The following is a 22975-nucleotide window of genomic DNA, read 5'->3' as shown; positions in this document are numbered from 1 at the left end:
AGTTTTAAATACTGGTGCAGGCTTTTACGGCTGGTATCAACTGACAAGTGACAGATTACTTTGCTACTTTACTGTGCTAACATTGTAAATACATCACCGTTTCAACTACTCTTCAGTAGCATTTGTTGAGATGAAATGACAAGCCGTCTGAATGCCCATACTTTTGTAGCAGTGAGAATGTTAGGTGGCAGTGCTTCTACTAGCTTGCCTTCCTCTCAGGTTGATGTTATTAAAACTTAAGCAGCAAGACTATGTATCATTCTTGTGTCTTTTGAAGAGCGCATATTGCCTTCCTTTTTTGTTAAAACATTTCTTCTGTCTCATTACTTCAGCAACTTCTCAGTAGAGAAGAGTATGGTAATAAGCAGTGGTAGCCAGAACAAAAATTTCCTCCCATTTCACTTCATGACTCAGGAAACAGAGGGAATCCCCTGTCACTAAATATTTCTGGTTTTACAAAGTGGCAATGGTGTTTATCATGTTCCTTCAGCCCTTTATAAATGCTGTATTTGGTGATGCTAGTGGTTTAACATTACAATAACCCATCAAAGGTTTTTTGGCGACGCTAGGGAGGGTAAGGCCTAGAAATGCGAAGGTAAAGGTAGCTGCCGTGACCCTAATTAAGGTAAAACCCCAGCATGTATTTGGTGATCCAGATGTTAAACCTTGCACTATTCACAGGGAATACAGTACACACCTGTACCAGACAGGGAGTGTCCAGAGTATATTCAGCAGAGTAAATGCTAGGATATTTTTCTTCTGGCTATAAAAATTGTCTTGATGCAGATAAAACCTTGCCAATCCAGTCAGTAATTGTTATACTGTATGGAAAGAATGTCTTTCTCTCAAAAACATCTGTTCTTTTCTACTCATGGTGTAGGGGAGACTCAATAGCCCTCTTGATCTCAGTTTTTCTGTAACCATTGTCTTGTAAAACTGAGCTCACTCAGAATTACATTAGATCTGAAACAGAGTGAAGTGGAAAACTTTGCAGTTTTACAAATTAATGGATACAACAAAAGAGCCACAACATCAAGATCGTCTTTAAACCATAAGGATCCCAGCATTTAATGCTCAGCTTAAGACCTTCAGGACTCTCTGTCCAGTGCAGGTGTGTACCATATTCATAGTTTGTATGGGAAGGTTTACAGCATTGACACTATATTGAAGGAATATAAGCATCACTGTCACCTCAGCCAACCAGAAAATAATGCAGTAACACTGCATGTACATCTTCTCTTTCCTCAAAGACAAAATCAAATTTGAGGAAACTATTGTCCTGGCTCCCACCTGCCAGTATTATGCACCTCTCTACCGAGAAGCTATTAAAGTAACGGAATACAAGAACTGTTTTGTTAAAAAAACTGAGAGGGCTTCCAAATGAGGAGAGTTTGAAAATCTGCGTTAGTTGCAAGATGCAAATCACTGTTCACATTGGGTCACACCGAGCAAATCTTCAAGACACCCATCTGAGAGAGAGAGAAAGAGAGAAGCTAGAGCAACAGCACTATCAACACCAAGCCTTCTCACTGCTATAAATGTATGAACACCCATCCCCCTCCAGTCATTTTGTAATGACAAGGGCTAGCCTGCTGAACATTAATTCAAAAGTAAACATTTATGTCAACACAGCTTAATATTGTAAAGGAAGTCCACTAATACGTCAATGATTAATGATTACCAATATTCGTGATTTGACTGCTAATGCTCTGCTTAAAGTACTACTAAACAACATGTGAATAAAGAGAGGTGGAATTCAAAACAGGAACAGAGTGAAATGATCACGATAAGAGATCAAAGACTAGCATCACCAAAACAGGATGTTGGTTGCACTTTCCACTTATTTTACATAGACACAACTTGTCAGTACAGTTGCAGTGGAGAGTAAAATGTTAAATCTAATATTTATATACTGTATATCCACAAAAACAGCAGAGGTTTTCAAAAAATCTGACATGGAGAACAAGGAGTCAGCATTTTCACTTCAGAAGGCACACAGAATTTTCTGTTAGATAAAGTTTAGTACTATTAATCCAATTTAGGCAATTACTGATATTTAAAAAAAAACAGATTATAAATTATAATCCTCATAATGCGAACAGGTTAACTTCTTAAAAATAAGGTTAATAAAAGACAATAGTCGTAACTATTATCAAGCATATACAATAACCAGTGATATACGTCTGCCAGATAAACACCCGAGTTTACATTTACAATCAAATTATGCAGAGATCTACTCTTTTCTGCAGCGATGGCCATGGATACAGTATCAACAATCACTGAATTCATGAAAACCATGGCATAAACAATGAAAAGACCACTATTACATCTAGTACTTTGCCTTCTTGGAATGTATAATTAAAAATCACCAGCAAGTGCAAACTATTGGAGGAACTGGGCTGCAATCTGAGCTGAAGAGATTGGCGGAAGACAGGAACTACTGGAGAACTTCAGCCAACCAACCTTGAACTTATATGCAGTACCCAGTTTCACATGCTGGTCTACTTAAAAGAAACAATTTCATTTCACTTTCTCTGAATCAGTGGAACAGAAGTTAAGAAATGAGAAGAAATTACTGTGCATGCGGCCTTTCAAATTTTACAAAACTATGATATCATACTTCCTAACATAAATATCCTTATATCTACAGCTTGAGAGATCTAGGAAATATGGATGAAAAAACAATTTGATGAACATACAATACACAAGCTTTTGTCTTAGGGTATACTTAAAATAATATCACGTATTCAGTAACAAGAAGAAATCCTTACACTCAAAATTCATGGTTTTGCAATGTAATCGAATAAATCACACTGCATAAAGCTTCAAAATAGGTACTATAAAAGTCAGTTATCCTATAGTTTAATAATTGTACTTGAATTTCATCTTCAACAGGTACTTCATATTCACCTGAGCCACATCATATATTATGTATCTAGCAAGCATTAAGGAATACATCTTTGATTTCACATTTACAAAAATAAAAAATAATAATAATGCTAGGCTAATGCTCTCTTTCCTCTTTCACTTAACATACCGGTAATTATCATGAAACCATAAACACACACAAGAAGAATGCTGAAACAATAAATAACACAAGTCTCTCAAATCAGAATTTACACTTTACGAAGCCAGTATCTCTTGAATGCACAGATTTGCAGCATTACAGAGAACATACACTTTTTATAGTAAAACAAGGCATACCAATAAATCACAAAACATTCTCATTATTGTGGTTCATAGTGTGAGTTCCTGTAGTCACATCCTAGTTCTTGAACCATGGGCAATAGCTGAATGGCCATGTCTTGGAAATATGAGTACAAGTTACTATGGAACAGGAGTGGACAATTCAGGCATATTCAGAGTTGAGGCCCTCCTTGTGCTCAGACTACAAGGACTATCCAATCCGCCTGTAGCAGTCCCAGAAGCGTTAAGAGTGAAAATTCTCGCTGGAAAGTGAAGTCGGTACCCTATTCCATAGAAATTTACCGAGCACTCTACAGGGTGTTCACAGCAGGTCTTGAATGTATGGGAGTAACAGAGTCCTATTTCCACTGTGCAAACAAAATGAAATTCAATGAGGTGTTATTACTGCCAACTGGGCTTATGGAAGAGAGGAAGTAGAATTGGTTGTGTCAACAAAGAGGATGTATCTGGATATGTTAAGAGTTATGTTTGAGTAACGGAAGATAATGAGGTAGAGATACAAGATAAGGTGTTCTTAACAGGTAATAAAAGGTGAGTGGAGTGGGATTGTCCAAAAGGAAAGTAATAGAAAGCAAGAAAGTTTCCGTCAGGAACTTCCATTAAAGAATGATGCGGATCGATTTGGTGGTTGGAGTAATCAGGACTGGAATCAACGAACAGTATTTACCATGAGGAGCAAATTAAAATATCTGGAGCAGCTACAGTGAGGTAGCAACAAAGAAAACAGAAGTTTATGCTTGGTTTTCTGTAGATATATCGTGATGATCAAACAGGAATTAATTACATTTTTTGCATATATGAACATAACAGACCAACGAAAAACTGTTGAGGGGATAAAAAAGGATGATTATTTGTTGAAAGTGTTCACAAAGTTCTTTATAAAGATCTGAATACATGCTTCATTTATCAACAAGTGATCCCAAGAACGCTAAGTGTTCAACAATAAGAAACGTAAATTACTCTCAACGGAGACCTGATTTCGATGTCTGAGAAAGGGTACAATTCAAAATCCATGATTTTTCAAGGAGAAAAGTTTAAAGATTTTAGCAGTTTACATGATTGCCTCTCAAAAATACACTTGATACACAATTATGAAAATTGGTGTGTACACAGTTCTTACTGCATTTACCATAATCTGGAAAAAAGTTACAACTCAAAATGACCCTTTTCGAATTCAGCACACCAACTAATTTCAGAACACCGAAAACCATTAGGAGTGCTTTCTGGCATGAATACATTAGATTTTTTGTTGTTACACTTCTGGAGGTTGTAGAGGTCGAAATAAGCTATACATTGATGGTAAAATCTCAAAAATGCATTTTTTAAAGTTGTAACTCTTTCGTTCTCGGCCATCGATTTGAACAACTGAACAACACAAATGTTTGAAGAACATAATGTAATATGAAATCTGGTGTTATTCGAAAAATTCATAACTTACCTATCGGCCATTTCTCAAAATATCTCAAAAACAGAATTCTTCCAAACACGAGGCAAAGGTCGAGTTAGGCCGCAGGTTTTCTTTGACTTTTAGGGGATCATCGAGTATAAATTTATTAAAAAAGAACACAGTGTAAACAAAGAAATGCATGTTGAGATTCCTCTCTCCTTCAGGGACGCAGTGAGAAGGAAATGTTCAGAAGCATAAATATGAAACAGCTCATTTCTTCTGTGCACCCATAAATCAATCATTTTTGATCAAAAACTACCTTGCTAGAATAATGCAAGAGTTTTGGAGTTGTCATACCATGTAACCTCTATTATCCGTTTCTGGAAACTACAGTTTCCCAGATTATTCATTCAAATTACGGGGTCCCACAGGCATCCTAATTAATTCATTTTTTTTTAATCCCACATTATCCGTTCCTCAAAGAAATGATTTACCAGATCAACCGTCCAGAAATTTCAGTTTCATCCACGCTAAATCCTCAATCAAGCATTTTTCAAGAAACAGTAGCTCATGAAATAACGTCTATGAAATAGCTAATCTAGTGGGCCTAAAGTACAGAACGTCCAGATTGACGAGCAGACAGCTGGACGGCGTCAACTTGAAATGTCTGCTCATAGTAGCTGAGGCCATACGGTTATTATTATTATTATTATTATTATTATTATTATTATTATTATTATATCATCAGTAATTAGAGCTAGTATTGTAATGGGAAAGCGATTGGTGGTCAACTAGCATAAGGGACCATCTTAGCATTGTATTCAGCTAGAATTATCTAGGGCAGGGATGGCGAACCTTTTCCAACTAGTGTGCCATTTTAACTCTGGTTTATTATTCTCATCTGCTGACTGTGCCACTTGTTGTTTTCCATTTCCATTACGGGATGTTTACAACCTACATCTCCCCCCCCCCCCCCCCTCGCAACTTCCTTTCAATTTCCCGATTATGTTTCATAATACGTTATTTATTTATTTATTCATTTATTGAGTCATTTATTTATTTATTTATTATACATATGGTATTTGCATAACGGGTGCAATATATCTTGTAAATACATTTGATTGCATGTTCCGTGGGGCCGCGGCTGTTTCCTACCCACTCGTAAACCTATCCCATCGTCGCCACAAATCCTATCTCTGTCGGTGCGACGTAAAACAAATTGTAAAAAAATATTAGATATAAAAATCTAATGTACTAATATTGCGAATGGACTTCACTTCCTCCATTAGCTTCATTATCTTCCCATGTTGTAGTTTGTACGCTCAACAATTAAACTAATTTCTCCCTCATCACATTTCCATAAGGAAATCTAAAAAAAACAGCTATCCTTGTTTGTAAGGTCACATTCATGCTTTCATCAAAACATAATGCATATATGTGGGAGTTACCCAAATTAGCTTTCAACTGCTCCGAAACTTCTTCACTCATTTTTATTATTCTATCCTTGACAGCAGTTCAGCTGGCTGGGATTCCTTTAATCTTGTTAATTATTAGTTGTTTGTTAGAGAAGTTTTCAAATTATGTGTCGGACGTCAATAAGAAACTTTCTTTCAACAACTCACCGTCAGAAATCGGTTTCCCATGCATGCTGTACTCTGCAGTGAGACAGATGGAAACAGCCGCACTGATATTATTCCTGGGCCGGAAAGATAATACAAAAGAACTAGTTTGTTTGTGTTATGTTGGATATCTTGTGAAACGAACTTTCTTTTTTCTTCATTTGAAATGGAACAAACATTTGAATGACCAGTCTCAAAATTGCGCTTTACATTAAATGTGGGGGATACAACTGTTTTCGAACACAGGCAACACATCTTTTTAACAGTCCGAATTCCCTTGGCCAGAGTTCGTGAAAAATACGGTCACCACCTTTGTTAAGTTTCTGGGTTGTTTTTTTTCGGCACCGAAAACATATTTGCGATGTCCGTACACAAAACCACCAGAAAACGACACCACCTCACTTGACTTTCGGACCTATGAGTGTAGCAGTGTTGCCACATTGCACGTCCGAATGGAACTAGTATTTAGATTTTCGATATTTATTTCTTACACGTGAAACACTATAAGATATGCACTGTCTGTAGTACGAGACGTATATATAAAATAATAGTATTATGTTCATGTGGCGTGCCACCGAAATCGTGTCCGCGTGTCACCTAGTGACACGCGTGGCATAGGTTCGCCATCCCTGATCTAGGGAATCCTTGGAAATGATACAGCAGAGTGTGGCCACAACAATTAGAAGGAAACAGAGCACATTCCAACTGGCTCCTCACTAAAACAGAAAATATTCTATTTACCTTAGATCACACTGTAAATAATGACTGCCGTAATTCTGTTAAATTATTAGGCCTACATGTAAACACAAGACTTACCTGGGAAATACATACATCAGAACTCTGTAAGAGATTAGCCAGGGTGTGGTATCTGCTGCGGAAACTGAAAACCTGCAACAGTTGGGATATGCTACTTGCATCCTACCATGCTTTCTTTCACTTTCATATACTGTATGCGATCAGGTTATGGGGCAATTGTCCTACATCAAATAACATATTTATTTGGCAGAAAAAGGCAGTTCGTCTAATTGCTGAATTAGAATTTAGATACTCGTGTAAAACTTCCTTTGTGAGCCTAAAAATTATGACTGTTCCCTGTTTATATATTCTTACAAAATATTATGTAAAAGAGAATCTTTCTGAATTTAAAGAAAGATCTATAGTTCATATGCACGACACAAGTTGCAAGAATGACCTGGGTACTCCTCACTCCAGGCTTAGTATAAGCACAAGCAGCCACTGTTACCAACAGCTTAAGATGTACAATAAGCTTCCACTACCAATTCGAACATTAGACAAAAGTGCATTTAACAGGGCACTCTCAAAGTTTTTAAGGGGAAAGGCATTTTATAGTGTAGAAGAGTTTCTAGAATGTGTTATTTCAAAAAACGACCTAATATACGTAGTAAAATTAATTTTTCTGATGACTCAGGCATTAAGGCTGAGATGATGTCTATAGATTATTTGTGTTAATATTGACAATACCTAGTGTACATTTCCTGTACTTGATGGTGGAAGCAAAAAGAAGTCAGCTCCCAGACGAAACTAACTTTACACCCGTCTGTCTTCAGAACAACTTTGCTTTACAGGAAGGAAATGAAATGTCGTATGGCTTTTAGTGCCGGGATATCCCAGACGGGTTCGGCTCGCCAGGTGCAGGTCTTTCTATTTGACACCCGTAGGTGACCTGCGCGTCGTGATGAGGATGAAATGATGATGAAGACAGCACACACACACACCCAGCCCCCGTGCCATTGGAATTAACCAATTAAGGTTAAAATCCCCGACCCGGCCGGGAATCGAACCCGGGACCCTCTGAACCGAAGGCCAGTACGCTGACCGTTCAGCCAACGAGTCGGACTATAGGAAGGAGAGATGGATGGACTCAGGATATATTATTCATAACTTAGAAGTAACAGACATAAAAGTAGCAAGAACGATTGCTGGTACAAACAAGTGGGAATAATTGCAAAAGGGTCCTCGGAATGAGGAGATAAAGGCTAAGTTATGAATGAACTCAACTGATTAAGCTGTACACATAAACCAGCTTTGGTTGTGGGGTCATGTGAGGCGAATGGAGGAGAATACTGGACTCTGTCATGGAAAGAAAAGTAGAGGAGGACAGAGACAACAATGGTTGGACTTACTTTCTAATGATTTAAAGATAAGAGAACTAAATGAGGCCATAGAGCTAGTTACAATTAGAAAATTGTGGAGGCATTTAGTAAATTCACAGCGGCTTGCAGAAAGAATCCTGAAAGGCATAACAGTCTATGTATGTATGTATGTATGTATGTATGTATGTATGTATGTATGTATGTATGATTAAGAATTTAAAACTCTGACATGTGAAGTGTATCATTTCTGGCATGGTAATTCATTGCCAAGGATCAAGAGATCAATCACATTAATAATTATCTCTGGGCACAGATTTAGTAACAAAATGAAAATAAATTTCAACCATTTAACATTAAGTTTTGGACACTTCCCCCCCACGTACTACGCCTCTTGTTGCTGCACATGACCATACCATCACAGCTGCGTTTCATGAATTTTCTTCCCCAGGCATCTCACTTCCACTATTCCTGTAATGCGTTCATTTCTTATTTTATCCTCTTGGTGACCCTACCATGTCCGTCGACCACACACAGCGAGATGCACTACTGACTTGTACACCTTCCCTTTAAGTCTGCAGTTCACCCTCTTAACTCCGCTCATCTTTCTCTAGTGGAACCGGATACATTTTATCCTATGTTGTGTTTCATCCTCCAGATCACTATCTCCTTACAGGCATGACCTTAGGTACTTGAATTTGGATACCGCTGGCAACTGCACTTCTTGGAGCCCTACCCAAAAGCCCTCTTTCTCAGCAGTAGTCATATATTCTGTTTTTACCCTACAAATTCTCATGCCTCTCTTCTAAGGCTTTTCTTCATTCCACTAGCTTCCCTTCCACTTCATCTTCACTTCGTTCACATAACACATCATCATCATCATCATCATCATCATCATCAAAGAGCATGCACCAGGTGCTGGATTCTTCACAGCTTCAACATTCACATCAACAACCCGGATTAAATAGTCCGGCTCCATGGCTAAATGGTTAGCGTGCTGGCCTTTGGTCACAGGGGTTCCAGGTTCTAATCCCGGCAAGATCACAAATTTTAACCATCATTGGTTAATTTCTCTAACACGGGGGCTGGGTGTGTGTGTTGTCTTCATCATCATTTTATCCTCATCACGACTCGCAGGTCACCTATGGGCGTCAAATCAAAAGACCTGCACCTGATGAGTCGAACATGTCCTCGGACACTCCCGGCACTAAAAGCCATACGCCATTTTATTTCAACACCAAATGAAGGTCAGTCTGTACCTCCCTGTATCTTTCCACAAGTTGTCTCAATGCAAAGATTGCATCCCTTGTGCTAAGTCCTAGCACAAACCCAAACTGATCATTGTCAATTACTGCCTCCGAGTGGAGTCATCCTTCGATGACCCTTTGCCATATTTTCAGTGTATATGACATCAACTTAATCCTTCTACAATTACTACAATCTTACACATCCACATTTTCCTTTATAAACTGGGACAAGGATGCTACTCTTCCACTCCTCCAGTATATCTTTTTGTCCAGACTTTTCTCATTTAATCCCACAAGAGGTCAATCCTCCCTCTTCTCCCAAGCTCTTCCACACCTCCAATGGTATGTGATCTACTCCTACCATCTTTCTATTTCTCATTTTTCATAACACACTTTACATTTCTTGCTGGAATACTAACTGTACAATTCCCACATACACTCCTCCATCCTTCAACTTCTTTCTCAGCTTTTCTTTGTTTAGTAGTCTCTCAAAGTACTCCTTCCATCTTAGTAGCACTCCTCCATTAACTTTTATCACTACTCATGCTAATTTCTTTATCTGTTTCACTGATGGGATGCCTTACCTCTCGCCTTAGCTATTTGAATCAGCTGGTTGATTCCTTGATTTCTGTCCACGTCTGTATATGCTGCACCTTTTGACTCTGCTTTCACCTTGGCCACAGCTCTTTTTGCCTCTCTGCTAATACATATGATTTTTTCTCTGCCAAACAGCCTGTTTTGTCCCATTTTTTAATAAGTTTCAACCTCATTTTGTACATATTCACCAGTGATCCTCTTACCAATATGCAAGTAAATACGGTAATACGACTAAGTAGTATTGTAGTGTAGTAGTATATTAATTACCTGTCGTGTGATCCTTGTGCAATAGATAGTATTTCTTACGTCTCTTTTTTTTTCTTGCACAGAATAAGTTATTTTATCATTTATATTTTCATTATACCATAAAGAATGGCTAAAGAATGCAAGTGTAGGAACTGTGTGTGTGGCCAGGTATTAAGGAGTATGAGGGAGGAGTTGGAGAGTCTGAGGGAGATAATTTAGGATTCTCTCAGACAGGAAGGAAGGTAAGCCTCCCTCAAACAATGTACAAGATACGGTAGGTGTAAAAGAGCGACGGGAAGAAAAGGGGGGAATTGTAAAAGACAGGTGGTCTAATGTTTTAAGGGGAAGGATATTGCAGGCTAAGGGCTCTATTCAGGAGCAGAATTCAGGACAGATGTCCATGAGAAATTGATACGAGTCACTGCAGGTAGAACAACAGAGGAAAGATGAAGAACAGGGAGCGGTAGCTGAAAAGTGTGGAAGTATGAGGAAAGGAAAAGGTAGGAAAGGGCAATTTAGAGTAGAGGATAGGAAGACAGGTGGAAAAGGCCCATGGGAAGGAGAAAACGGAGGAGTAAGTATCTTCTGCAGCCATCAGGAAAGACAGGGCTGACCAGGAGGGGAGGGTATCAAATGAACTGGGTAGGGTTGAGGCTCTGGTTGTAGGGGATTCCATTGTTAGATGTGGGGAAAGTGTGTGGAGGAAAGGGAACCAGAGTAGAGTGCTTTCCAGGAATTAAGTTAAGGCAGATGGTGACGAAAGTAGAAGAGAAGGAGGAGGGAAAGGAGAAGGTGGTAGTGTTTCACGTTTGTACCAATAACATACAAGCAGGTGTAAGTACCAACAGAGCTGGGGATGTGCGGGATCTAGTAAATGCAGCAAGGGTGATTAATACTAACGAAATATTGAAATTTACTTATGATAATGACATTTACAAAAATATACAAAAGTTGAAAATTGAAAAGCAGCTGGAACTTATAAGATTTCTGGGGATATACTAAAGACAATGAGCTGGAATACAGTATTATATATGGAGTACTTATCTGACTGCTGTGTGCATGAAGGAGCTATACCAAACGAATGGATAGTAGCTATGGTAACCCCTGTGTATAAAGGAAAGGGTGATAGACATAAAGCTGAAAATTACAGGCCAGTAAGTTTGACATGTCAATTTGCAAAGAAGAGTAGATAAAGCTTAACAGATCCTGTAATTATTAAGAGGAAAATTCCTCAAGGCAGTATTATAGGACCTTTATGTTTTCTTACGTATATAAATGGTATGAGTAAAGAACTGGAATCAGAGGTAAGGAAGACCTTTTGTGGATGATGTTATTCTGTATAGAGTAAGAAATAAGTTACAAGATTGTGAGCAACTGCAAAAATAACTCGAAATGAAATCGTGTATGGCTTTTAGTGCCGGGAGTGACCAAGGACATGTTCGGCTCGCCCGTAGGCGACCTGCGGGTCGTGATGAGGATGAAATGCTGATGAAGACAACACATACACACAGCCCCCAAGCCAGCGAAATTAACCAATGATGGTTAAAATTACCGATCCTGCCAGGAGTCAAACCCGGGGCCCCTGTGACCAAAGGCCAGCACGCTAACCATTTAGCCATGGAGCCGGACAAGAACTCAATGTTGTGAGATGGACAGCAGGCAATGGTATGATGATAAACGGGGTTAAAAGTCAGGTTAGGAGTTTCACTAATAGGAAAAGTCCCCTCAGTTTTAATTACTGCACTGATGGGGTGAAAGTTCCTTACGGAGATCACTAAGTACCTAGGTGTTAATATAAGGAAATTTCTTCATTGGGGTAATCACATAAATGAGATAAAGGGTACAGATCTCTGCACATGATTATGAGAGTATTTAAGGGTTGTATTAAGGATGTAAAGAGGATGTAAATCTCTGGTAAGACCCCAACTAGAATATGGTTCCAGTGTATGGGACCCGCACCAGGATTACTTGATTCAAGGAAAGCACCTTGATTTGTTCTGGGTGATTTCCGACAAAAGAGTAGCGTTACAAAAATATTGCAAAGTTCAGGCTGGGAAGACTTATGGGAAAGGAGATGAGCTGCTCGACTAAGTGGTATGTTCCAAGCTGTCAGTGGAGAGATGGTGTGGAATGACATTAGTAGACGAATAAGTTTTAGTGGTGTTTTTAAAAGTAGGAAAGATCACAATATGGGGCAAATATTCGTTTATAAGTAGGGGAGTTAAGGATAGGAATAATTTATTTACCAAGGGAGATGTTCAATAAATTTCCAAATTCTTTGCAATCATTTAAGAAAAGGCTAGGAAAACCACAGATAGGGAATCTGCCACCTGGGCAACTGCCCTTAATGCAGATCAGTGGTGACTGACCCTGTAGGCTATATAAAATAATAAAGCAAAAAAATATATAAGAAAAGTAATGATAATCCTATCAACCACAATTTCACTTAAGAGCAAGAAAAATAATTAACAAACTACCCATTGCACCTAATGGTCAAGTGGCACATGGCCCTGTAATCTTGCTATTTATGAAGGATACTCATTATAATACAGTGCAACATTATTTCTGTTGGTAGGAATTCCCTTGCCAAGAGGAATCTCCACACCATCTTTGACCACCACTTGCGATGGATCAGGTTCATTCATACCCAAACCCTTGGTGCTGTGCATACCTTTTGGCAGTTTCTCTATGTAGTCTGCTCTTGGCCGTTCATACCTAGAAGAAGAGTGAGTGATCATATTAGACAACATAAAACATGCTTCAAACAAATTCTGCACTGAACTACCATGTTTTTTTTTTTTTACTCTTGGGAGATATTAAACACACTATTGGCTAAGTAATGTAAAAATATGGATCCCAGGAGTTCACAAAAGTAATAAGTAAGGTCAAAACCCATAAGAGCAACCTCGCGCTGATAAAAGGGTAGAAAGAACCGGCCACAGCACTGTACGAAAAAAGGGATAACCTGAACAACTGGAAAATAAATTTCATACTCAATAGTTACATAAGAGACAAAGGGATTTTTGTTTTTGTTATTTGCTTTACGTCGCACCGACACAGATAGGTCTTACGGCGACAATGGGACAGGAAAGGCCTAGGAATGGGAAGGAAGCGGTTGTGGCCTTAATTAAGGTACACTCCCAGCATTTACCTGGTGTGAAAATGGGAAAACATGGAAAACCATCTTCAGGGCTGCCGACAGTGGGGTTCGAATCCACTATCTCCCGGATGTGAGCTCACAGCTGCGCCCCTCACCGCACAGCCAACACGCCCGGTGACAAAGGGATCCAGTGCTGGGGGAAAATGTTTCTCTTAGGATGGGAGTTCACATCCTTTCAGGCAGGTATAGCAAGGTTTTTCTTCCAAGGTCAAGGACGTAGCTTCAGGTATGAATTGGGTGAATTGTTTCATACTTTGGAAAACATTGGTCTCCTAAGGAATGTCATCAGAATTTAAAATAGAACTAGACAATGCAGTAAAGTGAGTTAATGTTCCGCCATTATGTAACAGGCTATTTTCCATATTCTGCGATGAAATGGGCAGTGTATATACACAACTTTTATTTCATTCCAAAATTCACACACTTTTCAGGAGCTATGGATTAGAGAAGTTCTATGGACCGCAGAATAACAGTTTCAGCATATAGTGTACATCATACATTCATTCTTTCTCCATTGGCTCTAATGTTCTGCCAGTACTCCTTCATTTGGTTGCTTATTTCTTTTCTTAATTTTTCCAGAAAGACCACCTTCAGAGGTTTCCTTCCAACTTTCTTTTGGAAAATAATGAAATGTGATGCCATTCTTCCGAATTTGCTTCGATCTATAGGATGGAGCTGGATAAACAGGGAGTCCCCAATGGGATTTACTTGGGACACAAACAAGAGGGTCTTGCAGTGGATTGTCTGGCGCTCATAGATGATGCGACACTTCTGGAGAGCTCAACAAAAATAGCGCTGAAGCTGCTCAATACATTCAAGACATCAGACTGCCAAGGTAGGATTACAAGTGTCACTAGACAAAATAAAATATTTCACCAACATCAGTGAACGTAACTGGAACGGGGCAAAATTGAGAAAGTCACTAAGTACCCTGGAGAATGGCTGGCACCCAGTCTCTCAGACAGTGGCGCTGAAACCCAGACGAACAAACTAGAGTTGGTATACCAACTAACCAAGACCGCTTACAATAAAAAGTGTCTTTCCCATAAAACCAAATTCAGACACTACCATACACACATCTGTCCAGAGGCCATGTACGCCACTGAGTGTCAGATACTTAACAGTAAAGGGCTGACAAATTGGAGGTCCAGAAAAAAAGAGATATTATGGAATATATTGGGACAAGTCAAAGTAAAGGACGAATACAGAAGGCGACTCAACCAAGAGTAGTACAGGTAGACTGAAAAGATCACAGACATGGCCAGTAAGAGACGTCTAATCTTCTACGGTCGTACCTGAAGGATGAATCCAATCAGACTGACTAATAAGCTTCTTACTTACTGGAACCACAAATATCAAGACATCATGGCTAACAGAAGTGACCACAGACATGCAGGAACTAGGAATAACAGAAGGTGACATTAAAAACAGATCAGTGGTAGTGTGTCGGCCTCTGGATCCCAAGATAGCGGGTTCAAACCCGGCAGAGGTAGTCGGATTTTTGAAGGGCGAGAAAAAGTCCATTCGACACTCCATGTCGTGCGATGTCGGCATGTAAAAGATCTCTGGTGACACATTTGATGTTTACCCGACAAAATTCATAAAATCTCAGCCATAGCAAGACTGAGATGATTCGGACATGTAAAATGAATGGGAAAGGAAAGGGTAACAAGAAGGGAATTAGAAAGAGAAGTTAAGAGAAGGAGACCAGTTGGAAGACTGAGAAGAAGATGGATGGATCAGATCTGCAAGGACATTAGAGAAGCTGGATTGGATGTGGCAGAAGTAATGGAGCAGGAAAAGTGGAAGGACAGAAAGGAGTGGAGGCAGCTTGTTAACCACACCCAGGCAACTGGAGTGGGACATTATGATGATGATGATGATGATGATGATGATGATGATGATGATGTGTTGTCATAGGATGATGCTTGTATTTGTCAATTATTTTTTCTATGAAAGAATTACTGTAACTGTTGAATTTAGCGATTGTGCGAATAATGTTCAGTTCATTTTTTAGGTCTTTCTTAGACATAGGTACATTAAAGGCTCGATAAACCAGGCTATTATAAGTTGCACGCTTGTGAGCCTGTGGATGTAAGGAGTTGTAGCGGATAGTGCAAGCTGTTTGCGCGGGTTCTCTGAAGATCTTATAGGTTAAAGATGCTGGGCGACTGAAAATGGTCAAATCTAAAAAATTCAGCGTTTTATCATTTTCGGATTCAAGCGTAAACTTGATGTGAGGATCAATGTTGTTAAGACCGAGAAGAGTAGAAGCAGCATCTGTTATTTTTTTTGTCCATAATTACTAAAGTACCATCCACATATCTCGCCCAAAAGAAGATATTGGCAAAATTTTTATTGTCAATTTTAGTGTGTTCTAGAAAATCCAGATAAATCTCCACCAAGATGCCCGAGGCCGGTGGGCCCATTGCCAAACAGTCTTGCTGATAGATGGTGTTTTCGTAAGAACAAAAATTTTAACAGCCAATTTTAAAACAGATATAAAATCCTGGATTTCTAGTTTGCTTAAATGACTTAGTATTACCTTAGTAGTAGAATTCCACGTAGCCATTAACAAAGTGACATTAGAAAAACAAGATGAGATAAGAATTAATAATAAAAGGAAGCTGGACAATATTCTTACTCCTAAAAATAAAAACACCCCCTTTAACTATAGTAATAGCAAGGACTCAAATGCTGAACAAGAACATATATTTGCACTCAAAAAGAAGATAAAGTAAATTCGTGTCATCCCGAAGTTCTGCAGCTCTTTTCAGGCACACCCCCAATGGAGGTGAGCTGCATGTACCATTTCAACCACATACCAGCCTTCCTGCCATTCTTAAATTTCTGGCAGTACCGGGAATTGAAACCGGGGCCCCAAGGACGGCAGCTAATAACACTAACAGTTATGCTACGGAAGATAAACGACAATGACGTCATTGTCACTAAAGCAGACAAGGGGAATACAACTGTCGTAATGGACAAAATTGAGTATATTAGAAAAACAAAGGAATTCTTTACAGATATTGCTTTCTCCATCATCAAACAAGACGCCACTCAAAAAAATTCAATGATTATTCAAACAGACCTTAAAAAACACTTCCTACCTTTTCACAGATCAAGAAAAAACAAAGTTAATAAATATGAACCCACATCTGCCCAATGCAAAAGCACTCCCCAAGATTCACAAGACCAGCATCCTCATTCACCCTGTGGGTGGAGGCAGTAGAATAACACCCACGGTATCCCCTGCCTGTCATAAGAGGCAACTAAAAGGGGCCCCAGAGGCTCTGAACTTTGGAGCTGGGTTGGCGACCACGGGGCCCTTAGCTGAGTCCTGGCATTGCTTCCACTTGTGCTAGACTCCTCACTTTCATCTATCCTATCCGACCTCTCTTAGTCAACTCTTGTTCTCTTCTGACCCCGGCGCTAATAGGTTTGCGAGGGCTAGGGAGTCTTTCATTTTCATGCCTTTCATGGCCCTTGTCTTCCATTGGCCGATATCTTCATTTTTCGAAGTGTCGGATCCCTTCAATTTTTTCCCTCTGATTAGTGTTATATAGAGGATGGTTGCCTATCCTCTTAAAACAATAATCACCACCACCACGATCATCACTTTCAGATCTAGTCCATTATACAAAGCATCCCAATTCATTCAGAAGTTTCCAAAGAAAAATTGCTGATTTTTATCTAATAAATCTATTAGAAACACTACAGAACTAATAAATAAACTGAAAGAGTTCGACATCCAACCGAATCATTCTCTTCACTCATTTGATGTCGTGAATTCAAAATTATTCCCTATCATCAAAAATACCTTACGTAAACACAGTCATTTAAGCAAACTAGAAATCTAGGATTTCATATCTATTTTAAAATTGGTTGTTAACAATAATTTTTTTACTTTCAACAGCACCATCTATCAGCAAGATGGTTTGGCAATGGGCTAGCCAGCCTTGGGTATCCTCTTTTGGGCGAGATACGTGGATGATACTTTAGTAATTATGAAAAAACAACAGATGCTGCTTCCACTCTTTTCGGTCTTAACAACATTGATCCTCACATCAAGTGTATGCTTGAATCTGAAAATGATAAAAATGAATTTTTTAGATTTGACCATTTTCAGACACCCTACATCTTTAACCTAGAAGATCTTCAGAAAACTCATGCAAAAAGCTTCCACTATCCGCCATAACTCCTTACATCTGCAGGCTCACAAACATGCAACTTACAATAGGCTGGTTTATCAAGTCTTTAAGGTACCTATGTCTAAGAAAGACCAAACAAGTGAACTGAACATTATTCGCACAATCGCTAAATTCAACTGTTATAATAATTCTTTCATAGAAAAAATAATTAACAATACAAGCATCGTCCTATGACCACACGAAAGAAAGAAAAACACAACAACTCTTCATTTTCTACTTTTACCTTTTAACACGTTCGCTGCGTATTAGCAGAGCGTGACATACCCGCCAACCTGAACAAAATATTTGTGGGACTCTTTAAAAGTTGTAATTATCGAAGTTTTGTATGTTGGTAGGATGAGTTCTATCGAACTCGTGGACTTATCCCACTCATGCGCCTGGTGCGTGACCCGCACGGTAGTTGAAATCGAGAAGTAATACTGGTCACCAGACGGATCACGTGCCACGCGCGCTGGTAGATTACAGTGCATTATTTACCGTGGATAGCAAACAAATGCATAAAGTATGTTACATACATAAATATATTCATATTTACACTTCTGTATTACAGAATTTGACAAACAAAAATGAAACACTTTGGCTAAATGGATAGGTCTTGTAACGTTGAAGGAACCACATTGAGGCCATCTGCAAAAAAGAATATTTAAAAAATGATAACATAAGCATCACGACACAGTCAAAAATGATTACTGCACGTTATTTCAAGTTACGTACAAATATGATGCAGGAATAAAGGACAATTAGAAGTTTCGTTCGTGTTATACACATATATGATGCAAGATTAAATGACAATTACAAGTTCAGTTCTTTTACTGAACATATTGCAGTAAAGGAATTTATCGTATTTATTTTAAAAGTGGAATCGCACGTAATTCTCTTGAAGTAATAATAAACAGAAAATGCAGCGTCTTGCCCTGCTAGTAGACTGGACTTACACGATGTGCGGGATGACAATCAGAGCCTTTCTTACCATGCGGGAAACCTGCGATTCACATTTCCTAGCAACCGTCCCATGACGCACTAGGTGCGTGCTCCCCACGTGCTTATAACGTAGCGTCACGCGCCCAGCGCGTGATCCGCATTGAACGTGTTAATAAAGAAGTTTATAAAGTCAACAATATCTTCAAGAATCACAACATTAAAACAGATTTTAAAACCAACAATAAGAATGCTGAAATCATACACAATTCCACATCTGTGAACAAAACTAATAGTTTCTCAAAATCAGGAGTTTATATATTCAAATGTAATAGTTGCAATTCTTTGTATGTGGGGTGGACAGGGCAAAGTTTCAACATTAGATATTTAGAACATGTACATGCTTTAAAATACAACAAATTTTCACCGGTTGGACAACATATGTATGATTACAAACACAGTTTCACTAACATAGAACAGGACATGGAAATCTTTGAGATAATAAACAAAGGACCTCTCCTGAACATAACGGAAAATTGTTTCATACATTTGGATCAGTACTTCAACTCAAACTATAACCTCAATGATATTTCAGAGAAACCCAATAGTTTATTTGACCTTGTCATTAACATTTAAAAAAATGTTAAGTCAGTAAATCAAAGCTCGATCTTCCATTCCATTCATACTCTTTCCGCAGCAATTACACCTATTCCCTCACCCCCGCCTTAAGTTTGCCCCTCCACCTTCTCCCCCTCCCCCTTCCCGTCCCTGCCCTTTCCCCTCTCCTTACCCTGCCTCCCTTCCTATCCTCACTCACACTTCTCTCCACATCAGTCCATCATTGCCTGTTAAGCTCTTCATTTCGCTGCACAAGGTGAGTCTTACACTATTTATGCCTTTCATTCGGCCCCTTGTCTTTAGAAATCCTTGAACTAATTCGGCTTTCATTATTTATCAGGTCACTTGATTCCGCATTGAACTGTGAACTCTTACCGTTTATGACTTACAACCGTTTTGACCTTCATGTACAACCTTCGCAACCGCAAGAAACACTTCAATACCAGCTTCAGCGGCATCATCAAATTTTAACTTTATTCATGTTCTGTGCGCAATTTCATTCTACATATATTATTTATCATAACGTTGATTGAATTCAGTTCTCTTCAGAATCAAGAATAATTACTTAAAAACTTTTTAATGGCTTTCACGTGCCCCATTCTAATGTATAATAGGCACGGCCAAGTTTTTTAACATTACTGTGAGCATCTCTCACAGACAATTTTTATCTTTTTATTAACTGAACAGTTTAATCCACAAGTTTTATATTATGTGCTTGTACATTGCTTTTGGACTTTTTAATGCCGTGTATAATTTGTGCCATTGGCTGATGACCGAGATCTGGAGTTGAAACTAGTACCGTATATAAACAACTTGTAACTCGCCTTACAGAATATTTTGTATTGAAAAGGTGGAACCGATAGAATATAATTAACTTTTAATGTAATCTCAGCTCAATACAGACCAATCCGAAATTTATATCTCAATAATCTGAACAGGGCACTTTAGTTTGGATTAACGGAATTCTACTGTAATTCAAACTATTTCAAAATGCGAAATGTGCAGGAGACTTTTTAAAATCTAAAACAGGCACATCAAAAATGTGATGCAACAATTCTGTGACAGCAAAAGTTAAGTGAGTAAATATAGTATATTATTCTATTTTTTAATATACATTCATTGGCACAAAAGACACAACACTGCATTTCCTCAAAAACAATAAGATTTGTTTTAAACCCCAGTCACTTTTATGACAATGACACTAATCCACTTTTTTCTTTATAATTTGCTTTACGTCACACCACATAGATAGGTCTTATTGTGACGATGGGATAGGAAATAGCAAGGAGTGGGAAGGAAGCAGCCATGGCCTTAATTAAGGTATAGCCACGACATTTGTGTGGCATGAAAATGGGAAAACACAGAACACCATCTTCAGGGCTGCCAATGTCATCAAAGAAGCTTTTTTTTCTCAAAAGGGGACCTCAATAGATGGTTGTAGTAGACAGTTATGAAAAATTCCCTCTCCCTGACTTCTTTTAGCTATTTTCACCCAAATCATTTCATCTACTCCTGATTTCCATAACTCTACCCGATTAAATATTTCATCTTTCATATACACAGATATAGCGGGAGCGCCCCTTTGGACTACTACTTTGTTTCGTTTCACTCCCAAATATTATAACCTGATACTTGTAATTCACATCCTACCGGAAGGCCTGATTCCCGTAATCTCACTACCCCGACATTAAATTCCCTGACCTCATCTTTTCCAAGTTTACTCAACACTTATTAACCCACAACCCATTCTAGTTATTCTTTCGTGGGTATATCTGCCAAACTCTCAGCCCTACTCCGCGTAATTGGCAATTTTCTAATAATAAACAATGTTATTGGCTTTACGTCCCACTAACTACTTTTTCAGTTTTCGAAGATGCCGAGATGCCGGAATTTTGTCGTGTAGGAGTTCTTTTACATGCCAGTAAATCTACCGACACAAGGCTGATGTATTTCAGCACCTCAGCCCAGCGGTGATTTTCTAATTGTATGAAGGAACTACTTGGGGAACTAATTATTTCCTCCTCCAAACTCCTGGCTTCATCAGTACTCATCATCCCTCTTTTAGCCCATATGCCCTTGAAATTTAACACTGGCTTATGTTTTTTCTTCACTTTTCCTGAGCTTCCTTCCCTCCCGGAAACCACCTCTTCTTCCTGTACTGCTTGTGTGGAGTGAAGAAGTCTTGATTTCATCACCCAGTTATCATAGCCTCTAGTTCCGCCTTGTTCAGCTATGCACACTGTCACTGACTCACTTCTGCTGTGGTTGCTCACCAAGCACCTGACATATCAGGACATTGTTCGATCTCTCGTAGATGATTATCAGTTCAAGGCCTGGTCCACGAATTGCTTACTGTCACAAGTATGTTTCCGCAGATACATGCTTTCAATTCTGAAACGCTCTTCCCAGATGAAAACGTAATGTTTTCATATTCTGCATTTCTTCTTAATCAAGTTCTTTCCTAAATCATATTTTTGATCCTTTGAAGTTTTTTGCACTATCCAAATAATTTTGGGCCTTCAAGCTTGATACCACCTTAACTGGTCTTCTCAGATTTTTCCTGTTCTAAAGGCGCTATCAATGTCACTTTCATTGCACTCAACTTTCAGTTCCTGATTAAGGAAGTTACCTTGTTCTATCATTAAAATTCTCTTCATCTGAATCCACCAGCCCATACATTATTATATTTCTCACTGAGTGAGCTGGCCATGTGGTTAGAGGTGCAGAGCTATGAGCTTGCAATCTGGAGATAGTGGGTTCGAACCCAACTGTCAGCAGCACTGAAAATGGTTTCCCATTTTCACACCAGACAAATGCTGGGGTTGTACCTTAAGGCCACAGCTGCTTCCTTCCTCCACCTAGCTGTTTCATATCCCAAGCCCGTCATTGCCATAAGATCTACCTGTGTCATCATGACAAAGCAAATTACAAAAAATTACATTTCTCCTCCTATCTTCATTCTCTTGTGTCCATTCCTTTAGCTCAAGCTTTCTGAGCATTTCTTCTAAATCCAAGACTTTATTCTTCATTCATCCAACTCGAGCTTGGTTCACTACTGATGTTAACACCATATGCATGATGATGTAGTTATTGTTGACTGTTTGTACAAATTTCACCTTCAATCTGCACTGCCACCTGCGTATGGCACACTGGTATTGCTCAACTAAGACTCCCGAGTTTGGTTAATGCACTCACCTTCGTACTTCATACTCTTGTCACTTGCTCAGCACTCTATGTCCTTTCATCTCATAGGCTGAATTGCAACTGATGATACTACATACCTGCGAATGCATATATAATGTATCCACCTCCTTGAGTTACCGGTACTAAAAGTTTCTCGAAGAAATGTTGAGGTGGAAATAATGTATGGTACCACTTGCAACTGTGAACGTAAGTTCAAATATATACTTACATTTTTGTGCATGTTCCAATGTTAGGACTACTCTCAACAAACTTAATGGTGGACGCTAACTTCACTACTGTTTCCAGGCTGAACTGTAGAAATGCACAACACACCACTAATACTATCTGATGCTTAACAGAGTAAGCAAAGATTAGCAATGCACCTAATCCGGCTGGACACACGACAAATAATACAAATGAATAATTGAAAAGTGCAGTCCAAACAATGCCCACGTCCGCAGGCCTGGTTTA

General features: G+C 38.9%; 1 protein-coding gene across 1 annotated transcript in view; it reads right to left on the bottom strand.

Moving 5' to 3' along the window:
- Positions 1–2467: 2467 nt before the first annotated feature.
- Parp1 (Poly-(ADP-ribose) polymerase) overlaps positions 2468–22975 on the bottom strand; it is a 271411-nt gene continuing 250903 nt past the window's right edge. The window contains exons 18-19 of the mRNA XM_067134916.2: positions 12953–13129; positions 2468–2935 (exon numbers count right to left, since the gene is read on the bottom strand). Coding sequence (XP_066991017.2) covers positions 2863–2935; positions 12953–13129 — 250 coding nt within the window. The 3' untranslated portion in view covers positions 2468–2862. The remainder of the gene's footprint in view (positions 2936–12952; positions 13130–22975) is intronic.

The sequence above is a fragment of the Anabrus simplex genome, chromosome 1 (genome assembly GCF_040414725.1).
Source record: "Anabrus simplex isolate iqAnaSimp1 chromosome 1, ASM4041472v1, whole genome shotgun sequence".
NCBI lineage: Eukaryota > Metazoa > Arthropoda > Insecta > Orthoptera > Tettigoniidae > Anabrus > Anabrus simplex.
Note: the sequence above shows the minus strand (reverse complement) of the source record. Positions and strands in the feature narration are given on the sequence as shown.